Source organism: Emiliania huxleyi, assembly GCF_000372725.1.
Source record: "Emiliania huxleyi CCMP1516 unplaced genomic scaffold EMIHUscaffold_76, whole genome shotgun sequence".
Lineage (NCBI taxonomy): Eukaryota > Haptophyta > Isochrysidales > Noelaerhabdaceae > Emiliania > Emiliania huxleyi.
Window position 1 is genome coordinate 180,769 of NW_005196310.1, and position 18,759 is coordinate 199,527.

General features: G+C 65.7%; 3 protein-coding genes across 3 annotated transcripts; all 3 read left to right on the forward strand.

Moving 5' to 3' along the window:
• Positions 1 to 81: 81 nt before the first annotated feature.
• EMIHUDRAFT_359083 (hypothetical protein) lies at positions 82 to 1,215 on the forward strand (the record flags this gene model as incomplete). The annotated part of the gene is made up of 1 exon (XM_005760309.1): positions 82 to 1,215. A coding segment is annotated over one exon (189 nt), but the record flags the coding sequence as incomplete, so codon positions are not given.
• Positions 1,216 to 2,396: 1,181 nt separating this feature from the next.
• Positions 2,397 to 5,980, forward strand: EMIHUDRAFT_438441 (hypothetical protein). Its single transcript, XM_005760310.1, has 8 exons — positions 2,397 to 3,183; positions 3,347 to 3,378; positions 3,666 to 3,711; positions 3,795 to 3,876; positions 4,208 to 4,577; positions 4,828 to 4,989; positions 5,159 to 5,246; positions 5,314 to 5,980. The coding sequence occupies exons 1-5, from the start codon at positions 2,420 to 2,422 to the stop codon at positions 4,271 to 4,273; spliced, it is 990 nt and encodes a 329-aa protein (XP_005760367.1). The 5' UTR covers positions 2,397 to 2,419; the 3' UTR covers positions 4,274 to 4,577; positions 4,828 to 4,989; positions 5,159 to 5,246; positions 5,314 to 5,980.
• Positions 5,981 to 13,901: 7,921 nt separating this feature from the next.
• Positions 13,902 to 17,708, forward strand: EMIHUDRAFT_438446 (hypothetical protein). The gene is made up of 12 exons (XM_005760311.1): positions 13,902 to 13,918; positions 14,192 to 14,387; positions 14,460 to 14,568; positions 14,710 to 14,758; positions 14,834 to 15,104; positions 15,322 to 15,362; positions 15,436 to 15,570; positions 15,649 to 15,739; positions 16,621 to 16,716; positions 16,840 to 16,924; positions 16,995 to 17,065; positions 17,395 to 17,708. Exons 2-12 carry the CDS (start codon positions 14,196 to 14,198, stop codon positions 17,443 to 17,445), a joined length of 1,191 nt encoding a protein of 396 aa, XP_005760368.1. The 5' UTR covers positions 13,902 to 13,918; positions 14,192 to 14,195; the 3' UTR covers positions 17,446 to 17,708.
• Positions 17,709 to 18,759: the final 1,051 nt, after the last annotated feature.

Sequence of the window (18,759 nt, forward strand, 5' to 3'; positions counted from 1 at the left end):
TGTGAACGGCGCCAAAATGTGCTGTTGGTTTCGCGAAATAGTGCAGGTCGGAGAACAGCCGAGGCAAGGAGTGCTAGAGGCTCCGGACTAATGAAAGAACTCAAGCCTCTCTGTCCTGCGAGCCACGACACCCCGTCTCCAAAGAAGGCACGCCTGACGGACGCAGCACTCGACGGCGTCGAGGCGCTCACGAGAGATGCTCTTGCACCTGATGAGCTCGGCAGCGGCGGCGGCGGCGGCACGTCACACGCACGCGCCAGCACCCACACCCGCGCCGCTTGGGGCTGGACGGATCGGCAAGCAGCTTCGCCACTGCCGCTTGCGTCGCATCCCTCGACGTCCTCGCCTCCTCTCGTGGCCAAGTCGGAGAGCGGCGGCGGCTCAGCGCCGAGCCCCGCTAGCCCGAAGCCGACGCCTCGTTCGCGCGAGCCGCCTGCGACCCCCCCGGGCCCTCGCGCCAATCCTCTTGCGACTACGGGAGGAGGAGGCGGGGCCGGCGCGGTGCTGGACGCACGCCGCGAGGGGGAAGCTCCCTTTCGAGCCTGACCCCGCTGCATTTTTGGTCGGGGCGTCCGACCCCTACCCCGATCCCGAGGTGTCGCTCTCGCTCGACATGCCGGACGACTCGTCCGTCGAGTCTGCGTTTCGTGCCCTCGGAGTCGGCACTTGGAGCAACTTTGATGGCATGCTCCGCTAAGGCACGTTCCTCGCCCGCCTAGCGCTAGCCGCCGCCGCCCCCTTCCGCCCGGGCTGCGACTGCGGCGCCCGCATCCACATGGACCATGTTCCATCCCCCGCGACCCATGGCCAGTAGCAGTCGCCGCCGCTCCATGCTCATCCCGCGCGGACCTGTAGCATGCTGATATCTCCGCATCATGCTCCGCACGATTTTCCCCTCGGATGCGGGATGGTCCCTCTTGCAGCCTGTACTGCCGCGAGAGCCCCACGTGAGAGGCCAGCACTGCCTGTTTGCGTGTTTCCGTTTTCTTTTCCCGTGCTCCTTGTGCCCCGGTGTGCGGTGCGTGCAGTGCCGCTGTCTTGACCGCTCTCTGATATGTGTGTGTGGGTGCACTGTGTCCCCCCCCACACACTCTCTGAGTCTGTGTACGCGCGCGTGCACGCCGCGCCGCCGCCAGTGTTATCTTGCATGAGCCTCGTTGCGCCCCAGTGTGGCGCCTATTCTCCCGTGCTGTTTGTTCCTAATCAATTCCCCCCACGCCCCACCCCTGCGCCCGCTCCAGCTCCAGCCGGCAGCCGCACGCCCCAGCCTCCACTCTTGACGAACGCCGCCGCCGCCGCCGCGCACACAACATACATTCATACAGTACTGGTGTCTCAGCAGCAGGAGAAGAGAGCGCCTTGCTGCCGGCATCCGCCCCTGAACCGTGCGGAGGTGCGGGGAGGTGATGACGCGCCTCTTTTCTCGTGGCAGCAAACCTGCGAGCGATCGCGGCGTGGAGCGATCGCCGGTGTCGTACTCCGTGCGTCGGGATCCTGGGAGTCTGCCTCATCCCACTAGGGACCCTACTGTTCCCAGAAATCTGCCACTCCATCCCCGCTCGTCATCGCGTGGTTCCTCCTGGCCGTTTGCGGCCTCAGGTGCATTGTCGGCGGCGCGTCGATGCTCAGGCCCCCTCAGCCGCTATCATCCCATGCAACGTGCTGGCCCGCAGCTGCCTTATGGCGTGCGCACCTTCACGCGTCGCCCTCGTCGTGCGGGATGGCCGGTTCTGCCGCTCACCGGACGTGCGAGAGGGAGGCTCGCTATAGATCATCTCACGCTCCTCCACCGCGCCACGCACACCCTTGTCGCTCAGAGCGGTGTGGGAACAGCGCCCTGGACGCGTGGTACACGCTCGGACGCGCCGCGAGAACCCGTGCCAGGCAAGCTTCAGCCGCCCCACCGGCGCTCAGTCAGCCCCTCTAGCCCCACCAGTGCCGCCGCTTCAGATGGCACTCTGAGGCCTTTACGAGTCCTTCTTGGCTCCCGCCAGCAGCGCCTCGTGGCGTGGGCTGGACGGCCCTTCGAGACGGCCCGAGCTCCCTCCGACTCCGCGGTTTTGCGCGCTTTCTCTTGCTCCTCACGTTCAAGGGACAAGGCGCGCAGCAGTGGGGCAAGAACGGGAAGGCGGGGCGGGGCAGCTACCTCCACACCAAGCAGGAGGTCGCCGGTAGCTGGAGGCCGGCCCCATCGTCGTCGTCGTCGCAGTCGGCGGCGGCGCCGGCGGCGGCGTCGCAGCCACCGCCGGCGATGAAGGAGAAGACGAAGAAGAAGCCCGAGACCCAGGGAAGCGCATTCGCCGCGCTCGCCGGGTGCTTGGGCTGCCCTCTCCCTCCCCTCCCCTCCCCTCCCCTCCTGTGCTGCCGCACACTAAATTCTTTTTTGTGGCGCCTCTCAAGCGGTGGGTGTGCCCGGCACATGAACTCTTTGACGCTGCTGCTGCTCTGCTGGGTCGCGGCCCCCTGCGCGGCGAGCTCGCGGCTGCAGTCCGCGGTGGCCAAGATCAGGAGTGCGTTCGGATCGCGAGCGGGCGGACCGAGGTTCAACGCAAGCGCGACCGGTGGCGCCCGCCCGCGATTCAGCGCGACCGGCGCCGGCCGCTGCCCGAATAGTAAGAACAGCACCCTGCCCGGGTCGAAATCGAACGAATGGAGGATCGGCGGTGGCCGGCTGACGGGCAGCGCAGCCGCACGCACCTACTTCTTTGCGTTCGCCGCCGGCTCCGAGGACGTGCTGCTCGAGCACTTTGTCTCCCACTACTCGGCGCTGGGCATCAACTTTGCCACCAACTCGCGCCTCGTCCTCCACCTCACGGGCGCGGCCGAGGTAGCCGCGCGCGAGCAGGCGTCGGTGGCGTACTTGCGCGGCAAGTCCATCCCGTTCCGCAGCTCGCCGCGATACACGAGCCAGATCAAGGCGCTGCTCGCCAACGGGTACCTGCGCACGCTGCCCGACGAGGCGCTCCTCATGTACCCGGACCTGGACGAGTTCTTCGCCCTCCCGTGCCGCGTCGGCGACCTCCTCGCCCGCTCGGAGCGCAAGTTCCTCCTCACCGCAAAGTTCCGCGAGCGGCTGCCGCGCCACTGGGCCTGCGACCCGTTCCCGCGGCTCCAGCCGGCCAGCGTGCGACCGATCCACGCGCAGTACCCTGTCGCGTGCCCCATCATCGCCAGCGGCGCCAGGCACCCTTGTGGTGGTGTAGTAGGAGTAGTAGCAGTAGCAGTAGTAGTAGTAGTAGGAGTAGTGGTAGTAGTAGTAGTAGTGGTAGTAGTAGTGGTGGCAGTAGCAGGCACATCTTAATTCGCAAGGGGACCTGACCCATCTCCACACCCCGCGCGCGACCAGGCGCGGCGTCTTCGGCACCGCGCTCAGCCTGGGCGCGGCCTGGCTAGACACCTGAAAGAGGAGAGCTGCTCTCCTCGTGGCTTCTCCCCCCCTCCCGGGGGTAGGTGGGGGCCAGCAGCCCACGCGACACACAGAAGAGAGGTGGGGCTGGAGTGGCTCTCTCTGTGCCGGAGACCAGATCTTGGGCACGTCCTTGCCACCCCCCTGGCACCCCCCTGCCACCCCCAGCCACCCCCCCTGCCACCCCCCCTGCCACCCCCAGCCACCCCCCCTGCCACCCCCCCTGCCACCCCCCTGCCACCCCCCTTGGCACACACAGGCTACCAGAAGAACCTGCTCTTCTCGGTGAGAGACCAGCGAGGGAGGCGCGTGTGCAGTGCCACCAGAGCTAGTCATGCAGACAGCCTGGTTAGCATGAACAAGTCATGACCTTGCTCATTGAGAGCAGGCGCGTGCAGTACCAGAGCTCGCACAGCTGCACGTGCATCGACGACGCCGCGCCGGACGAGAAGCACGAGTGCGAGCTCCAGGCGAGAGACTGGCCCGAGATACGCCGAGATACGCCGAGATACGCCGAGATACGCCGAGATACGCCGAGAGTGGCCGAGAGTCGGCCGAGATGAGCCTCGAGATGGCCCGAGATGTGACCCAGGGGGCCCGAGAGGGCCCGAGATGGCCCGAGATGGCGGGAGATTGCCCGAGACTGCCCGAGGTCCCCTCCTCTCGCGGAGTCGGAGTCGCAGAGTACGAGTTCTGCAGCAGGAAGTACCCGGCAGCTGCTACTGCTCCGCAGCACGCGGCGCCGCTAGTAGTTGGAGTAACTAGCTCCTCACTCCCCTCCGCTGCACTTCTTCTCCGCAGGAGTACAGGGTGCCGGACATCGCCCACTTCCGCTTCACGCACGAGGCGCCGCGCACGAAGGACTAGATGGTCGCAACTCCTAGCGCACCTCTCCACGCAAGTGATCTGCTGCTGCTGCTGCTGCTGCTGCTGCTGCTGCTGCTGCTGCTGCTGCTGCTGCTGCTGCTGCTGCTGCTGCTACTGCTGCTGCTGCCACTAGGCGATCGAGCTGCTCTGGAAGAAGCTCAGCGGGTACAGTGTGACCTACATCCGCGACCACAAGCGGCACCGTCTCGACGCGATCGAGCACGCTGGCCTCGCTGCTGCCCACCAGCGAGCTGTGAGTGGCTCCGGGGGGCAGCAGCCCTCCGGGGACGAGCAGCTGGAGAAGGCGCGCGAGCTGCAGCGGTGGCGGTAGGCAGTGTTGTGTGGTCCTCCTCACTGTGTCCTTCCAAGATCGCACCCCCCTCTCCACGCCCCCCACGACACACTAGCGACAGGGGACGCGGGGGCGATGAAGTCAGCGCGGGGGCTGTGGGAGGACGTGCAGTGAAGCAGAGTGCGCCCGCGGGGCGGCGCGAGGAGCTGGCGGGGCGAGGAGCTGGCGGCCCGGGAGATGAGCCGAGATCTGCCGAGATTAGGCGGGCAACCACCACCACCACCACCACCACCACCGAGCCAAGGAGAAGGACGACGCGCGCGCCGCGCGGCCAGAGGGTGCCGCTGGCTCCTCGCTGCTCAACCGCTTCGCAAGCGGCGGCAAGGGCAAGATGAAGATCGCGATGCGGGACTACTACACCGAGGTGACACCTCCTTCCTTGACACACACCTCTCCTAGAGACACACCTCCTCCAGACACGTCCCCGACACTTCCGCCCGAGATGGACCGAGATGAGCCAAGATGAGCCCGAGATGAGCCGCGAGATTGGCCCGAGATGAGCCCGAGATGAGCCCGAGATGGCCGCGCGTCAGGCGTCCATCTTCGCGTGGGCGGACAGCGGCGAGCCGATCACCGGCAACCCGCAGCCCAAGCGCTCGAACGCGAGCTTCGACAAGAATCGCGAGCTAGATCCGAGATTCTACAAGCTCTGTGAACAGCGTCTCTTCACACCTACTGCTGTGAATAGGCGAGCTAGATCCGAGCATCTACAAGCTCGCGCTCGACATCGCACAGGGGAAGACGCGGAGCTGGAACGCTACCAGCGCAGTGCGGCCCGCCGACCTAGAAGCGGAGAGATATGGGGGAGATATGGGGGAGATATGGGGGAGATGCGTGCTGCGGCCCGCCGACCTAGAAGCGGACTACGCATTCCTGTCTCCCGAACCAGCGCTCGAGAGTGTGACACGCCTTCCGCTGTACTCGAGACCGTATTCAGCTGTCAGCACTGCACTCGCAGCCTCTGTACTCACGCGGTGCTCCGAGTACAGTCACGGCACACAGACTATAGTCGAGCGCGTCGGAGAGGTGTTTCGACACGTTATGCCGTGCTCCCGCCCCGAGTTGTTGGTGCATTCAACACGTAGAACCGATTGTAGGCTCACCGCGTCCGCAGCCCGCCGGATCGAAGCCCTCTGCCCGCTCCGGCGGGCGCCTGACACGCATGATGGCGGATGCCAGCGAGCAGGAAGCGCGCGCGTGTGAACTTCTCTCTTCTTCCTTGACTGCGACCGCAGACGCCAGACGCGCGCACCGTTTCTTGAGCTCGGGCGCATTGCCATTCTCTCACTGTGTGCCGCGTTGTCATGCCGTTTGTGCGGCTATTTGGGAGCGAACGAGCTTGAGCCACACCCGTCAGAACTAACTACGTTTAAACGCTCTTGCAAGTTGCATGGAACCCATACAACGCTCATTGCTCAATTTGAGGCGCATTGTTTGAGCACGACTCTTACGTCTTAATTTGACTATTCAGTCCTCAGTCCTCAGACGACTAGTTGCAAAAAGTCTGTGGTGCAAAACCCGCCTAAAACTGCGAAAAATGCTGTCACGGCCAGCTCGGCACTATCTACTCAAAAAAAGTGACGTAGAGCACCCACTTTTTAAGCGTTCCGTGCACACACAAGGTCCGCCTGCGTGCACCGCCAGCTTCTCAGGGCCATCGCGCGAAAAACGACGGAGGAGATGCATCCTAGCTGTCGCCACCGAAGGCGACTCGACGTCGCTGAGATCGGAGATCAGGCTCTGACAGGTCACACGTCGCTCCTTTGACGCCGACGTGACTCACCCGTGCAGAGCGCATCAGGGCACGGTCTCGACGCGCTCGGTACGACGCCTGCGCCCCGTCTCGGGTCAGGTGGCACGACGCTCATCGCGCCAGCCAGCGCTGCCGTGCAGGCTGCCACGACGAGGTCGAGCACGCTTCTATACGCTCGCCCAGCCTTCCTTTCCATCCCATTAGGCTGGGAACGGTGGCGGTCAGAGGCAAAGCCTACGAGGGGTGGTGGAACCACATGTCACGGCCACCGCCGGCTCGACCCCACGATAGCCTCCGAAGGCTGACTTTGCGGCACCATCATCGGACGATGTCGACGAGTTGGGTCGCTTTCGGGGTAGTCAGATGACCTCCCATGCTAGTATCATCGGCTAGGGCCGCAGGAAGCGCGGGGGAGGGCGCTGGGAGCAACACGGAGCTCCGTTGGACGTTTTCAAGATTAGCGTGTCATAGAGTGAAATGGAACTAGCCCGTACGTTTAAACGCTCTTGCAAGTTGCATGGAACCCACATACAACGCTCATTGCTCAATTTGAGGCATTGTCAATTGCAAATGCAATTTCGAATTTGTTTGAGCACGACTCTTACGTCTTAATTTGACTATTCAGTCCTCAGTCCTCAGACGAAGGTCCGCCTGCGTGCACCGCCAGCTTCTCAGGGCCATCGCGCGAAAAACGACGGAGGAGATGCATCCTAGCTGTCGCCACCGAAGGCGACTCGACGCCGCTGAGATCGGAGATCAAGCTCTGACAGGTCACACGTCGCTCCTTTGACGCCGACGTGACTCACCCGTGCAGAGCGCATCAGGGCACGGTCTCGACGCGCTCGGTACGACGCCTGCGCCCCGTCTCGGGTCAGGTGGCACGACGCTCATCGCGCCAGCCAGCGCTGCCGTGCAGGCTGCCACGACGAGGTCGAGCACGCTTCTATACGCTCGCCCAGCCTTCCTTTCCATCCCATTAGGCTGGGAACGGTGGCGGTCAGAGGCAAAGCCTACGAGGGGTGGTGGAACCACATGTCACGGCCACCGCCGGCTCGACGCGACGATAGCCTCCGAAGGCTGACTTTGCGGCACCACCATCGGACGATCGTGCAGGACGACGCTCACGACGCCCGGTGCGCAGCGTGCGCGGCAGCAGCGCCGCCGGCGGCCCCACGCCGCATCAGGCGCCCTGAGTGAGTCAGGCTGCGCTGCACAGCCTGCTGAGCACGCTCCCAACGAGCGGCGCGCCAAGCTGGCCCGCCGCAGGCGACGCGGGCGGCGAGCCGATGCGCGCGTCGTAGGCGTAGTCAGCGCTGGCGAAACGAGGCGGCCGGCGCCGGCCCCCGGAGGCGGTTGCAGCGAGAGAAGCGAGGCAAAAGACACTGTTGAAAGGGTGGGGAGCAGCCTGCCGTCAAGCAGCGCGCCGCGCAAGCCCGCTGCCGGCAACCCGATCGAGAGCTCGTAGTCATGGTACTATTCAGCGCGCCATCGCACCCGAGGCGGCCCGCCCTGGCCCTGTAGACCTTCCCAGAGAGCTTGGCGAGGCTGTACAGAATGCCAAGAGCATACTGGGCAGGCTCCCGTCGAGCGACGAGCCATGCTGGCTCGTCGCGGGCCGCGAGCTCGAAGACCCGCTCGGAGCTTCGCCCAGCCCGGCGAGCCCGCCCGCACGCCCGCGGCCGCAGACAGACATGGAAGACGAGCTTCCTGGCGTCTCTATCTAGCCAGCGCTCACATGCCAAAAGACACCTCGCAGCGCGCGAGTCGTCACCGGAGCGGTGCGCCTCGGCGCCGCGAGAGCAGCCGGTCGGCGTGGGCACCAAGCGCGCGGCCGCCGGCCGGGCGCCTTCGCACCGACGGGGGCGCCGCGGCAGCAGAGAGCCCTCCACCCACCATACCGTTTTTATGGCGGGTGTCATAGTCCTCTCGTCTCTCTTGATAATAAAATGAACTCGTCTCTATCGTCTCTCTTGCTGCCGGTTTCCTCCCTCGTCTCTCCGTTGATTGATTGATTGATGGGAAGGCGAAACACAGTCCGACCAACGACTGGGACACCAACGCGGTATGGGTGGACGCTAGACGGGCGATGACGGTCACACAGGAGCGACACACAGAACCACAAGACAAGACACTCAGCCAAACTGACTGCCACACATCCTGAGCGAACTTCCCTAGTCACCCGCGGCCGGACTCCATCCGGCACGCGTCGCTGGGCGCTCCGAGCCGCGTCCCCTGCTCGCCACCCCGACGCCCAAGGCGCCCGAATCGAACGACAGGCGGCACGCGAAGACTGGTTGCAATCCCGCCGACCGCCAGGCCGCGGGATGATGCGTGCGTGGTCTTGTAGTGGGTCTCGGAAGCTCTCCTCTAGGGCTAGGGGCCAGCCCCTCTCCCTTGCCCTCGGAACAGTGTGTCCGAGTCGAGGCGTGTGCTTGCCGGTCGACGGCCGCGCGCGGTTGGCATTGTGACGAAGGTTGCGCGCGGCCGCGGCGCGCCCGCCATGGTTCGGCGCGGCGCGCCTACCAGCGGCAATTGTCGAGGCACGGGAACGCTTACCCGGGGTCATCCTCTGAGCCTGGTCGTCGGCGCCGCGATGCCACGGCGGCGCATTCGACGTCGTCGGCGCGCTGCCCCGCGGTGAGCCCCGCCGCTCGTAGCGACGGCCGCAGGTTGGCCCGGTGCAGCGCGCCCTGGCCGCAGACTGAAGAACGGCCACGAGGGGTGTGTGATGTGCGGTGCGGGGTGTGAGGGGGCAGCGTCTTTGTGTGTGTGCGCGCGCGCCGCTGCCGGGAAAGAGCGGGGCCCTCGGGGTACGCCTCGCCCGGCTCCCTCCGAGGGGGTCGTGATCTGAACTGGAGAGGGGGGGGGGTCGGCCTTGAGAGCGTACGGGTGTTCTCACCGCGCCAGAGGCTCTGCCTCTCCTCTCGGGGATTAAACTGAGGGATAGGGGCGGGGACCCTCCCTCTTCCCGCCATCGATGCCGGGGCTCAACCAATCTGGAGAGGTAAACATTACCATTCCTCCATACATCCTCCCAGCTTCATCGGCGGGCGCCTGGGAGTGTGTCGTCAACTGGCCGGTGGTCTTTCAGTGTGGTGGGGTGGGTTTCGTGACCGTTCAGCGTCGATGCCGCCTGACTTACCTGTTCCCCGCTGGCGCGACCTAGCGCCGGCCAGCGGAGCCATTGCCCGCTCAGTCACCACCCCCGCCGGCGCGACGCGATCCGATCGGCGCCGCCGCCGACGGGGCCGCCGGCACGGAGTATATTCCGTCTTCGCCGGTCGGGGTGTTGGTCCGGACATGGGCGACGCGACCACTGCCCCGCTCCAAAGGCCAGAGACCAGAGGCCAGTGCAGGTGTTCGCGCCGCCCCGCCCTGCGTCGCCCGCCGCCGCGCCGCCGCGCCGCGCCGCCGCGCCTCGCATCACCACGTACCGTGCTCAGCACTGCGTCGCACCTATTTCGGAGTCAGGGCCGTAGCCCCAAGTGACCCAGCCCACACCCTCTTGCCTGTCTGATCTTAGAGCGGTATGTTGAGAGTAGGCTCGAGTCACCTCCGCTCCTTCTCCAGTCCCGACGTGGCGCAGAACGACGGCGCGGCGGGCCACCAGACGCGGCACAAGGAGGTCCTCCTGGACCTTGTCGAGTTGCTGCGGGGCAAGCTGGGGCGCGGCGCGGTGGAGCACGAGTTTCACTGCGAGCACAGCACTACGAGGACGGACTTGTACATTTACCAGGGCGTGATCGGGGACCTGCCCTGCATCGGCGACACGAAGATCTTCGCCGGTGTGCCGTCGGACCCCTCGGGGGTGGGGCGCATGGGGGCGTTTGTCGCTTGCGGCAACACGCTGCCACGCGCCCGCGAGACGGTTCTGGGCGTGGAGGGCGGGGACAGGGGCGGGAGGGTGGGGATGTGGGACCCGCGGACGGGGACCGGGACGGTCGAGGCTGTCAAGGGCCAGTACACCGACGCAGAGGGGAAGTGCCGCGTGGAGGCGCTGCTCTTCGAGGAGTTCGGCGCAATGAGCGCGGGGGTGGAGGAGCTGCTGATGCGGGTGGCTAAGGTGGCGGGCCGGAAGCTCACGTGGTGGCAGTACGACCAGACGTCGTGGTCGGCGCGCGAATGGATGCCGTTTGCGCTGCAGCGACTGTCGGTGCAGCTCTGGACGGCGCTCGCGGACGAGGCACAGCGCGCCATTGGTGCGGCGTCGCGCGACCGCGAGGGACCGCGGGGGAATGCTAGTGGGATGGGGGGCTCTAAGGGGAAGGGAGCGGGGGGCGCCCAGTAGGGCGCCGGCGCCCCAGCGTAGAGGGCCGTGTGTAGCCCTCTTTTTGTTGTAAAAAAAAAGGCCCCCGCCCGCCGCGCGACCACCGCTGTTGCCCCGTTCGTTCGACGTCTTTACGGCGCTCGAAGTGAGTGTCGGCATGGGCTCTTCTACGGCACAGAAGTCAACAAAACTCAGAAGTCGGCGCCGCAGCTTATCGATGCGGACGGAAGACCACACAGTGCTGGGCGGGTGAATAAGCGTTCGACCTAAGGCGATTCTCCTTGCTTTTTGGTGTCTGCACTTGGTGCCTTTCTGAGGTCGGGAGATGCCGTGTCTCGGATAAACCTGATCGATGAGGTCGGGAGATGCCGTGTCTCGGATGAACCTGATCGACCAGCTCCTCGCAGTGGCGTCCCGTGGAGTTGGTCCTCTGACAAGGCGATCGCCATCATGCCTCCGGTGAAGCCCCTTGTCGCGCGCCCCCCCCTGTCGTTCGTCGAGGCGAAGCGGCAGGAAGTCCGGAAGGTCCAAACGCTGGCGGCCGACCCCATCGACCCTTTCTTCATGGACGCGCCTTTCAGCAAAATCGGAACCGGGCATGGAGACAGCACTCGCGGGCAGGTTTGCGCCGTAAAGGCCAACCTCTGCAACCTCTTCTCCTGCGGACTCGGCAAGGCCGCATGGGGCTGCAACGACGACATCAGTGAGACGGCGTACTTTGAGCCCATGGAGGCGAATGGCACGCCCTACGACTACCCGGCCAGGCCAACCGGCTGCACCAACATTCTCCCCCCCCCCTGCACCAACGTGTGCTGGAGCACTTGGTCGGCCATTACGTCCTGCTTCTGCTTCCAAGGGCCGTACTCGTTGTCGTACTGTCCCGTACCCTGCCTAGCCGGGTGCAGCGCCGACGCCAAGGCCGTCGTGAGTTGCTGGTGCTGCACCTTCCCCCTCGCCTGTCTTGGCTTGGCGCTAGGCCACATTGGCCAGTTGCTGTGCTGCAAGACCGGCCAAAACAACGCCCAGGTCTACCCCTTCTCCTGCTGCTCCTCCTGCTGCTCCTGCTGCTCCTGCTGCTCCTGCTGCTCCTTCTCTTGCTGCTTCCACGGCGCCTGCTGCTCGAACGAGGAGTACAACAACAACATCTACCGCGGGCTCGTCTACGGCCTCGGCGGCATCATCGCGACCGCAATCTTTGGCGGGCAGTACAACGGCACCACGATTCAGTCGGCCCTCTCCGTCCCTGGGACCTTGCTACCGCTCGGGGGATTCTACTACATCAACTTCCCCATGAAGTGGGGATGCGCACCGCTGTGCTGGCCTCCCTGCCGGCCATGCATCGGCATGTCCACGCCGCCGGCGGGCATGGACGGAGTGTCCTACTGCTACGCCAACGCCGCCCTGCTGCCGCCGTCCGCGCGCAACATGCGCGACCAGCCGCTCAAAGCTTTCGGCCTCTGGGCCTGGCCAAAAGGAACCGGCCGCAAGCACCCCCAAACCGGGCGCGAGGACGCACTACCGCCTCTCCCAACGGACCCAGTCGGGTGGGGAAAGTGGGACCGCAGTGAACTGCCCAAGATCTTTCACGGCGTCCAGCCGCAGCTTGACAAGTTGATCATCAACTACCACGGTATTGTGGTCGCCCCCAGAAGACACTCACCTGCCGCGTGCTCCCCCCAACACCCCCCCCCCCCCCCCCTCCCCAGGCGGCGCCTACGTCATGCTCGGCGCGGTCGACCAGGCCATTGGCGCGGCGGCGCTTGTCCAGGCGACTGGCTGCGTCGTTTGCGTGCCCGAGTACCCGCGGCCGCCCTGGACCCAGTTTGGCGGGAGCAAGGCGCTCGAGGGGACTGAGTACGTCCCTCCGACAGACAAGGACGGCGACGAGTCGCCGCTTGCCGTCGCGCGCTGGGTGCTCCAGCAGGCGGTCTTCAACCCCGAGACAGGCACGCGGCGCTACGGCAAGGAGAACGTCTTCATCACCGGCGACTCCGCAGGAGGCAACCTCTCACTCGCGACTCTCCTCTCGGCTGCGGGCCTCGGTGGTCCGGGCGGATTCGAGCACCCGCACTACCCGGCGCTCAAAGACGAGATGGGCGAGCTCATCGCCCCGAACATCGCCGGCCTCGCCCTCCAGTCGCCGTGGGTGGACTTGCGCACCGGGCCGCCGACCGGCCCTCCAAACTTCGACATGCCATCGGTGCGCGCCCGCCCCCAGGAGCGAGGCCGAGGCCGACCGTCGCACTAACAGCGCGTGCGTTCCACCACAGGCGTACTACCCACACAGTGCGATGGGGATGACCGAGCAGGACACAGTCAACCTGCTCGGCTACGCGAACACGTCCGTCGCGTACTTTGACCCGGCGAGGCACGTCATGGATGCCACAAAGGGCGACTACCTCCCGATCGCTGCCTGCGCGCTTGCCTCCGAACTATACCGCACCGGGTGAGCTGCGCCCGAGAGCGCAGCCGCAGCGCTGAGCACGCGAGTGGATGGTGTGCGTCTGAGTGCAGCCGCGATGTGTAGGTACCCGGGCAACCTCCTTAACGGCAGGAACAACCGCCCGCCGCTCTGGGGCGACCTGGAAATGAGCGGCATCAAAACGTACCTCACGGAGGATGAGTGGACCGGCAAGAGCATCCTTGTCTCCCCCGCGCTGATGACGCCGGAGGACGCGGCCCGCGCGCTGCCCAAGAAGTGTTGGATGATGACGGGCCACTTTGAGGTGCTGAGGGAGCAGCAGTTCCACCTCGGCAGGGCAATGCAGTCCGCTTCCCGCCTGGGGCCGCCCATGCCCGTGACCACGATGGACGACAAAATGCTGGCGCGCGACAAGTCGGTCGGCTCCCACATTGTAATCCAAGCCGGACACGATTGGGGCGTGATCGGCGTGCCGCAAGAGTTTACCCCGCTGAAGATCCTCCGCAAGTCGATGGGCAACTTCTTTCTCGAGGCGATGGGGGCGATGAAGGCGGTGATGTGACGCTGCCGCGACCGTAATTTATGCGGAGGCCGCGGGGAGAGAGGGCATGAGTAGCGAGGCGCTAGCATGAGAGGGCTGCCTGCCCGTTGGTCGGCGGGGACTGAGGGGGGGGCTGAGGGACGGTGTGACCCCTCTCCCCGGTGTGCCGGTGTGTGCGGGGTAGCGCTTGTGCCGGCTACAGCTCCAGGGACGAAGGGGGTTACCCGTGTTACACCCTGACGCGCAGGGCCACATATATAAAAGACGGCACCTCCGTGCTCATCGGCACCGACCGCCTCTCCCATTCGCTGTGCGCATCCGCCTCGCCACCTGCTCCACCACACGCACACCTGCTGCAGCGCACGGCCCCCACGCACGCGCTCTCCTCGACTGCGTCGTGGCCTGTCGCGCGCCGCCGCCGCATCGCAAGCGCACGCCATCGCCGCCGCTTCAAGCAGGACACCACACTTTTGCGGCAGCGCAAGCACTGCGCTTCGCCGCCACCTCTACGCCGCTCCAGCACGCATCTGCCACTGCGGTCCGCCGCGCCTCTGTGACTCCGGCGCTCCTCGCTCCCGCGCAGAACGATGCCCGACAAGCGGCCCGGCGACGCACTCCTCAACCCGGCGGCCTTCCCCGAGCCGAAGGTGCGGCCCAACAACCCGAACTTTGGGTCGGGCCCGTGCGCCAAGCGGCCCGGCTGGACCGGCGACGCCATCTCCGACGCGGCGCTCGGCCGCTCGCACCGCTCGTCGCTCGGCAAGGCGAAGCTGGCGGAGGCGATCCGACGGGACGCACGCGCTGCTCGGCCTGTTCACAGCTGCAGTGGAAGAGGCGCTTGGTGTTCACAGGCGATCGACGAGACGCACGCGCTGCTCGGCCTCCCCAAGGACTACCTCGTCGGCATCGTCCCCGCCTCTGACACAGGCGCCGTCGAGATGGTGATGTGGTCGATGCTCGGTGAGGGCCGGTCGACATTTGCCACTGGGAGCTGTGAACAGCGTCTCTTCACACCTCCTGCTGTGAATAGGCGAGCGGCCGGTCGACATTTGCCACTGGGAGCTGTGAACAGCGTCTCTTCACACCTCCTGCTGTGAATAGGCGAGCGGCCGGTCGACATTTGCCACTGGGAGTCCTTCGGCACGACCTGGCACAGCGACGCCGTCAAGGAGGGGATGGCGGCAAGGGACGGCCGCACTCACGGAAGACGCGGTCGCGTGCGTAGGTACAGCGACGCCGTCAAGGAGCTCAAGCTCGAGAAGGTCACAAACATCAAGGCGGAGTTTGGGGTGCTGCCGGACCTCTCCAAGACCGACGCCTCGCACGACATCGTCTTCACCATGAACGGGACCACCTCGGGCGTGCGCGTCCCGAGCCTCGACTGGATCCCGGCAGACCGCACGGGCCTCACCATCTGCGACGCCACCTCCGCCATCTTCGGCTTCGACATGCTCCCGTGGGAGAAGCTCGACGTGGTGACGTACTCGTGGCAAAAGGTGCCGCTCCATCTCCATGCACCCTCCGCGCGATTCCCTTACTCCAGCCAACCAGCCGACGCGGGCCACCCGCTATGCCACTCGACTCATTCCTTCCCGCGCCTAGTTCACTGTGAGCCACACGCCGACGGCGCCGCCTGCTCGTGGCAAAAGGAGCTGGCTCCACTCATTCGTTAGTCAATCAACCCACCGGCCGACGGCGCCGCCTGCTCGAAAGGTGCTCGGCGGTGAGGGGGCGCACGGCATGCTCATCCTCGGGCCTCGCGCCGCCGCGCGGCTGCAGTCATGTCCAGGACGCGTCCACGACATGTCCGAGACACGCCCCCCGTAGGCCTCGCGCCGTCGCGCGGCTCGAGTCGTACAAGCCGCCGCGCCCGCTGCCCAAGATCTTCCGGCTGTGCAAGGGCGACGGCACGCTCAACGGTGGCATCTTCAAGGGCGAGACGATCAACACGCCGTCGATGATGTGCGCGGACGACTACGCGGCCTCGCTTCGGTGCTGCGGTGCGCTGACTCATTGACCGGTTCACTGGGTGAGCGTCAGGTGCGTCGAGGACTACCTGGACGCGCTCCGATGGGCAAAGTCGATCGGCGGCCTTCCCGCCCTCCTCGCCAAGTCTGCGGCGAACTTCAAGGCCTGCGATGTAGAAGAGATGCGGCAGAGATGCAGCCGAGATGTGGCAGAGATGCGGCAGAGATGCGGCGGAGATGCAGCCGAGATGCAACAGAGATGTGGCCGAGGCATCCCTCGCCTCCTCGAGGGCAAATGGCCCGGCCCGCACCTCTCCTAGTGGTGGTGGTGGTAGGTAGGTAAGCGACTCTTCTCGCACCCCTCCCGAGCACGGCCCGTGCCTCTCTTCCTCCAAGCACTCTCTTCCTCTCAAGCACCCTCTTCCTCCAAGCACTCTCTTCCTCTCAAGCACCCTCTTCCTCCAAGCACTCTCTTCCTCTCAAGCACTCTCTTCCTCCAAGCACTCTCTTCCTCTCAAGCACCCTCTTCCTCTCAAGCACTCTCTTCCTCTCAAGCACTCTCTTCCTCCAAGCACTCTCTTCCTCTCAAGCACCCTCTTCCTCCAAGCACTCTCTTCCTCTCAAGCACTCTCTTCCTCCAAGCACTCTCTTCCTCTCAAGCACCCTCTTCCTCTCAAGCACTCTCTTCCTCTCAAGCACTCTCTTCCTCCAAGCACTCTCTTCCTCTCAAGCACTCTCTTCCTCTCAAGCACTCTCTTCCTCCAAGCACTCTCTTCCTCTCAAGCACTCTCTTCCTCTCAAGCACTCTCTTCCTCCAAGCACTCTCTTCCTCTCAAGCACCCTCTTCCTCCAAGCACTCTCTTCCTCCAAGCACTCTCTTCCTCTCAAGCACTCTCTTCCTCTCAAGCACTCTCTTCCTCCAAGCACTCTCTTCCTCTCAAGCACTCTCTTCCTCTCAAGCACTCTCTTCCTCCAAGCACTCTCTTCCTCCAAGCACTCTCTTCCTCCAAGCACTCTCTTCCTCTCAAGCACTCTCTCCCTCCAGGTCCTCGCCGACTTCGAGGCCAAGACGGGCTGGCTCGAGTTCCTCTGCGCCGTGCCGGAGCACCGCTCGAACACCTCCGTCTGCTTCAAGATGAAGGCGAGATCCCGCCGAGATCCCGCCGAGATCCCGCCGAGATACCCCACTCCCTCCCACCCCCTCCCTCTCCCTCCCTCCCTCTCCCTCTCCCTCTCCCTCCCACCCCCTCCCTCTCTGACCAAGGCGCCGAGCGGAGAGCCGATGGGCAGTGACGCCGTCGCAAAGTTCCGAAAGCTGCTCGAGCAAAAGGGCGTCTGCTTCGACATCGGCGCACCCGCGCGACGCGCCGCCGATGTGCTAGTGTTGGTTCGTGACTCAGTATGGAGCAATGCGTGCAGGCGCCTATCGCGACGCGCCGCCCGGGCTGCGCATCTGGTGCGGCGCGACGGTTGAGGCGTCGGACTTGCAGGCGCTCGGGCTGAGATGACCCGAGATGACCGAGATCGTGATGGGGGGCATCCGACTTGCAGCGCACGGGGCGGTGGTGGAGTGTCGACACCCACCAGCACACCGTCCAGCGCCGCATTGTTGCATAGTGTCGTCCACACCCACACCCACACAGACTGAGATGCATCTCTCGCTTGCCGGTCAGCCCACGCCGCTCTCCTCCCACACCTCTCACCCTCGCACCCCCTTCCCTCCTTCCCCCCTTCCCCCCTTCCGCCCAGCCCCTCCTCACCTCCCTCCCTCCCTTCCTTCTCTCACCCACCCGGCGCCGGCACCACCCCTGCCCCGCAGGCGCTCACCGGCTGGATGGAGTGGGCCTACGCGCAGGTGGCGGCCGCATGAGGCGGCGCGAGAGGCGGCGAGGGCGGTGTGGCTCGGGGTCCGTCCACACAACGCCTTGTGTACCGGCCCGCGCCGGCGCTTGTGCAAGTACTTGTGCCGGCGCGCGTGGGCGGACCTCGGGCCTCGGAGCGGACGGACAGTAAGGTATTCGGAATATCGGGAGAGCACATGCCGAAGATGGGAGACCGGTAAGGAGACGACTGACGTGTACACATGAGAGTACGTGGCGAGTGCCGTACGACGTACCTTACACAAAGAAAAAAGCATGGCTGTACACGATGGCACCCCCATTTTGACGGACTGGCAGTCCGGGACTGGGCAGACCACCCTTCCCTACCAAGAACCTGAACCCCCAAAATGGTGATGGTACTTGATCTCGCGCCTCGCAGCGGCGCAGGGTCCCTGAGCTGCTCCGACGCGGCCGTGCTAGCGGCTGAGCGTGGTGAGGAGGAAACGGTGCTGGCGTGGCTTGAGGGCGGCGGGCGGGCCGACGCGACGTACGAGAGAGGCGAGGCGAGCGGCTTCACGCTGCTGATCGCCGCCGCCCGCAATGGCCACGAGCGGGTGGTTGAGCTGCTGCTGCAGCGCGGCGCTGAGGTCAACCTGCAGGACAGCTTCGGCGGCACCGCGCTGATGGCCGCCGCCAACATCGGCCACGAGCGGGTGGTCGAGCTGCTGATACGGCACGGCGCTGAGGTCAACCTGCAGCACGGCTTCGGCGGCACCGCGCTGATGGCCGCCGCCAACATCGGCCACGAGCGGGTGGTCGAGCTGCTGCTGCGGCACGGCGCTGAGATCAACCTGCAGAGGAGCAGCGGCTTCACCGCGCTGATGCGCGCCGCCCAACACGGCCACGAGCGGGTGGTCGAGCTGCTGATTCGGCGCGGCGCTGAGGTCAACCTGCAGAACAAGGACGGCCGCACCGCGCTGATGTGCGCCGCCTTCTTCGGCCACCCCGCCGTCGTGCAGCGCTTGCTTCGGGCTGGCGCAGATGCAAAGGCTCGCGCTGCAGACGGCAGGTCCGCGCTGCAGATCGCCAAGGAGGAGGCGGCCAAGGTGCTAGCTACTGCCGACGCCGCCAGTGCTCCCGAAACGGACCACGCCGGGTGCGTGCGCGCTCTCACAGAGCACGCAGCGGCGCTGAGGGAGGCGGAGGCGGCCGAGAAGGCGGCCGAGAAGGCGCTCGAGGCCAAGGGGCGGCGCGAGCAGCGCGAGCGGGAGGAGGCGGCGGCGGCGCGAGAGCGCGAGCAGGCGGCACGCCAGCGCGAAACAGAGCGAGCGGCGGGCGAGGCGCGCCGGGCGGCGGACGCGGCG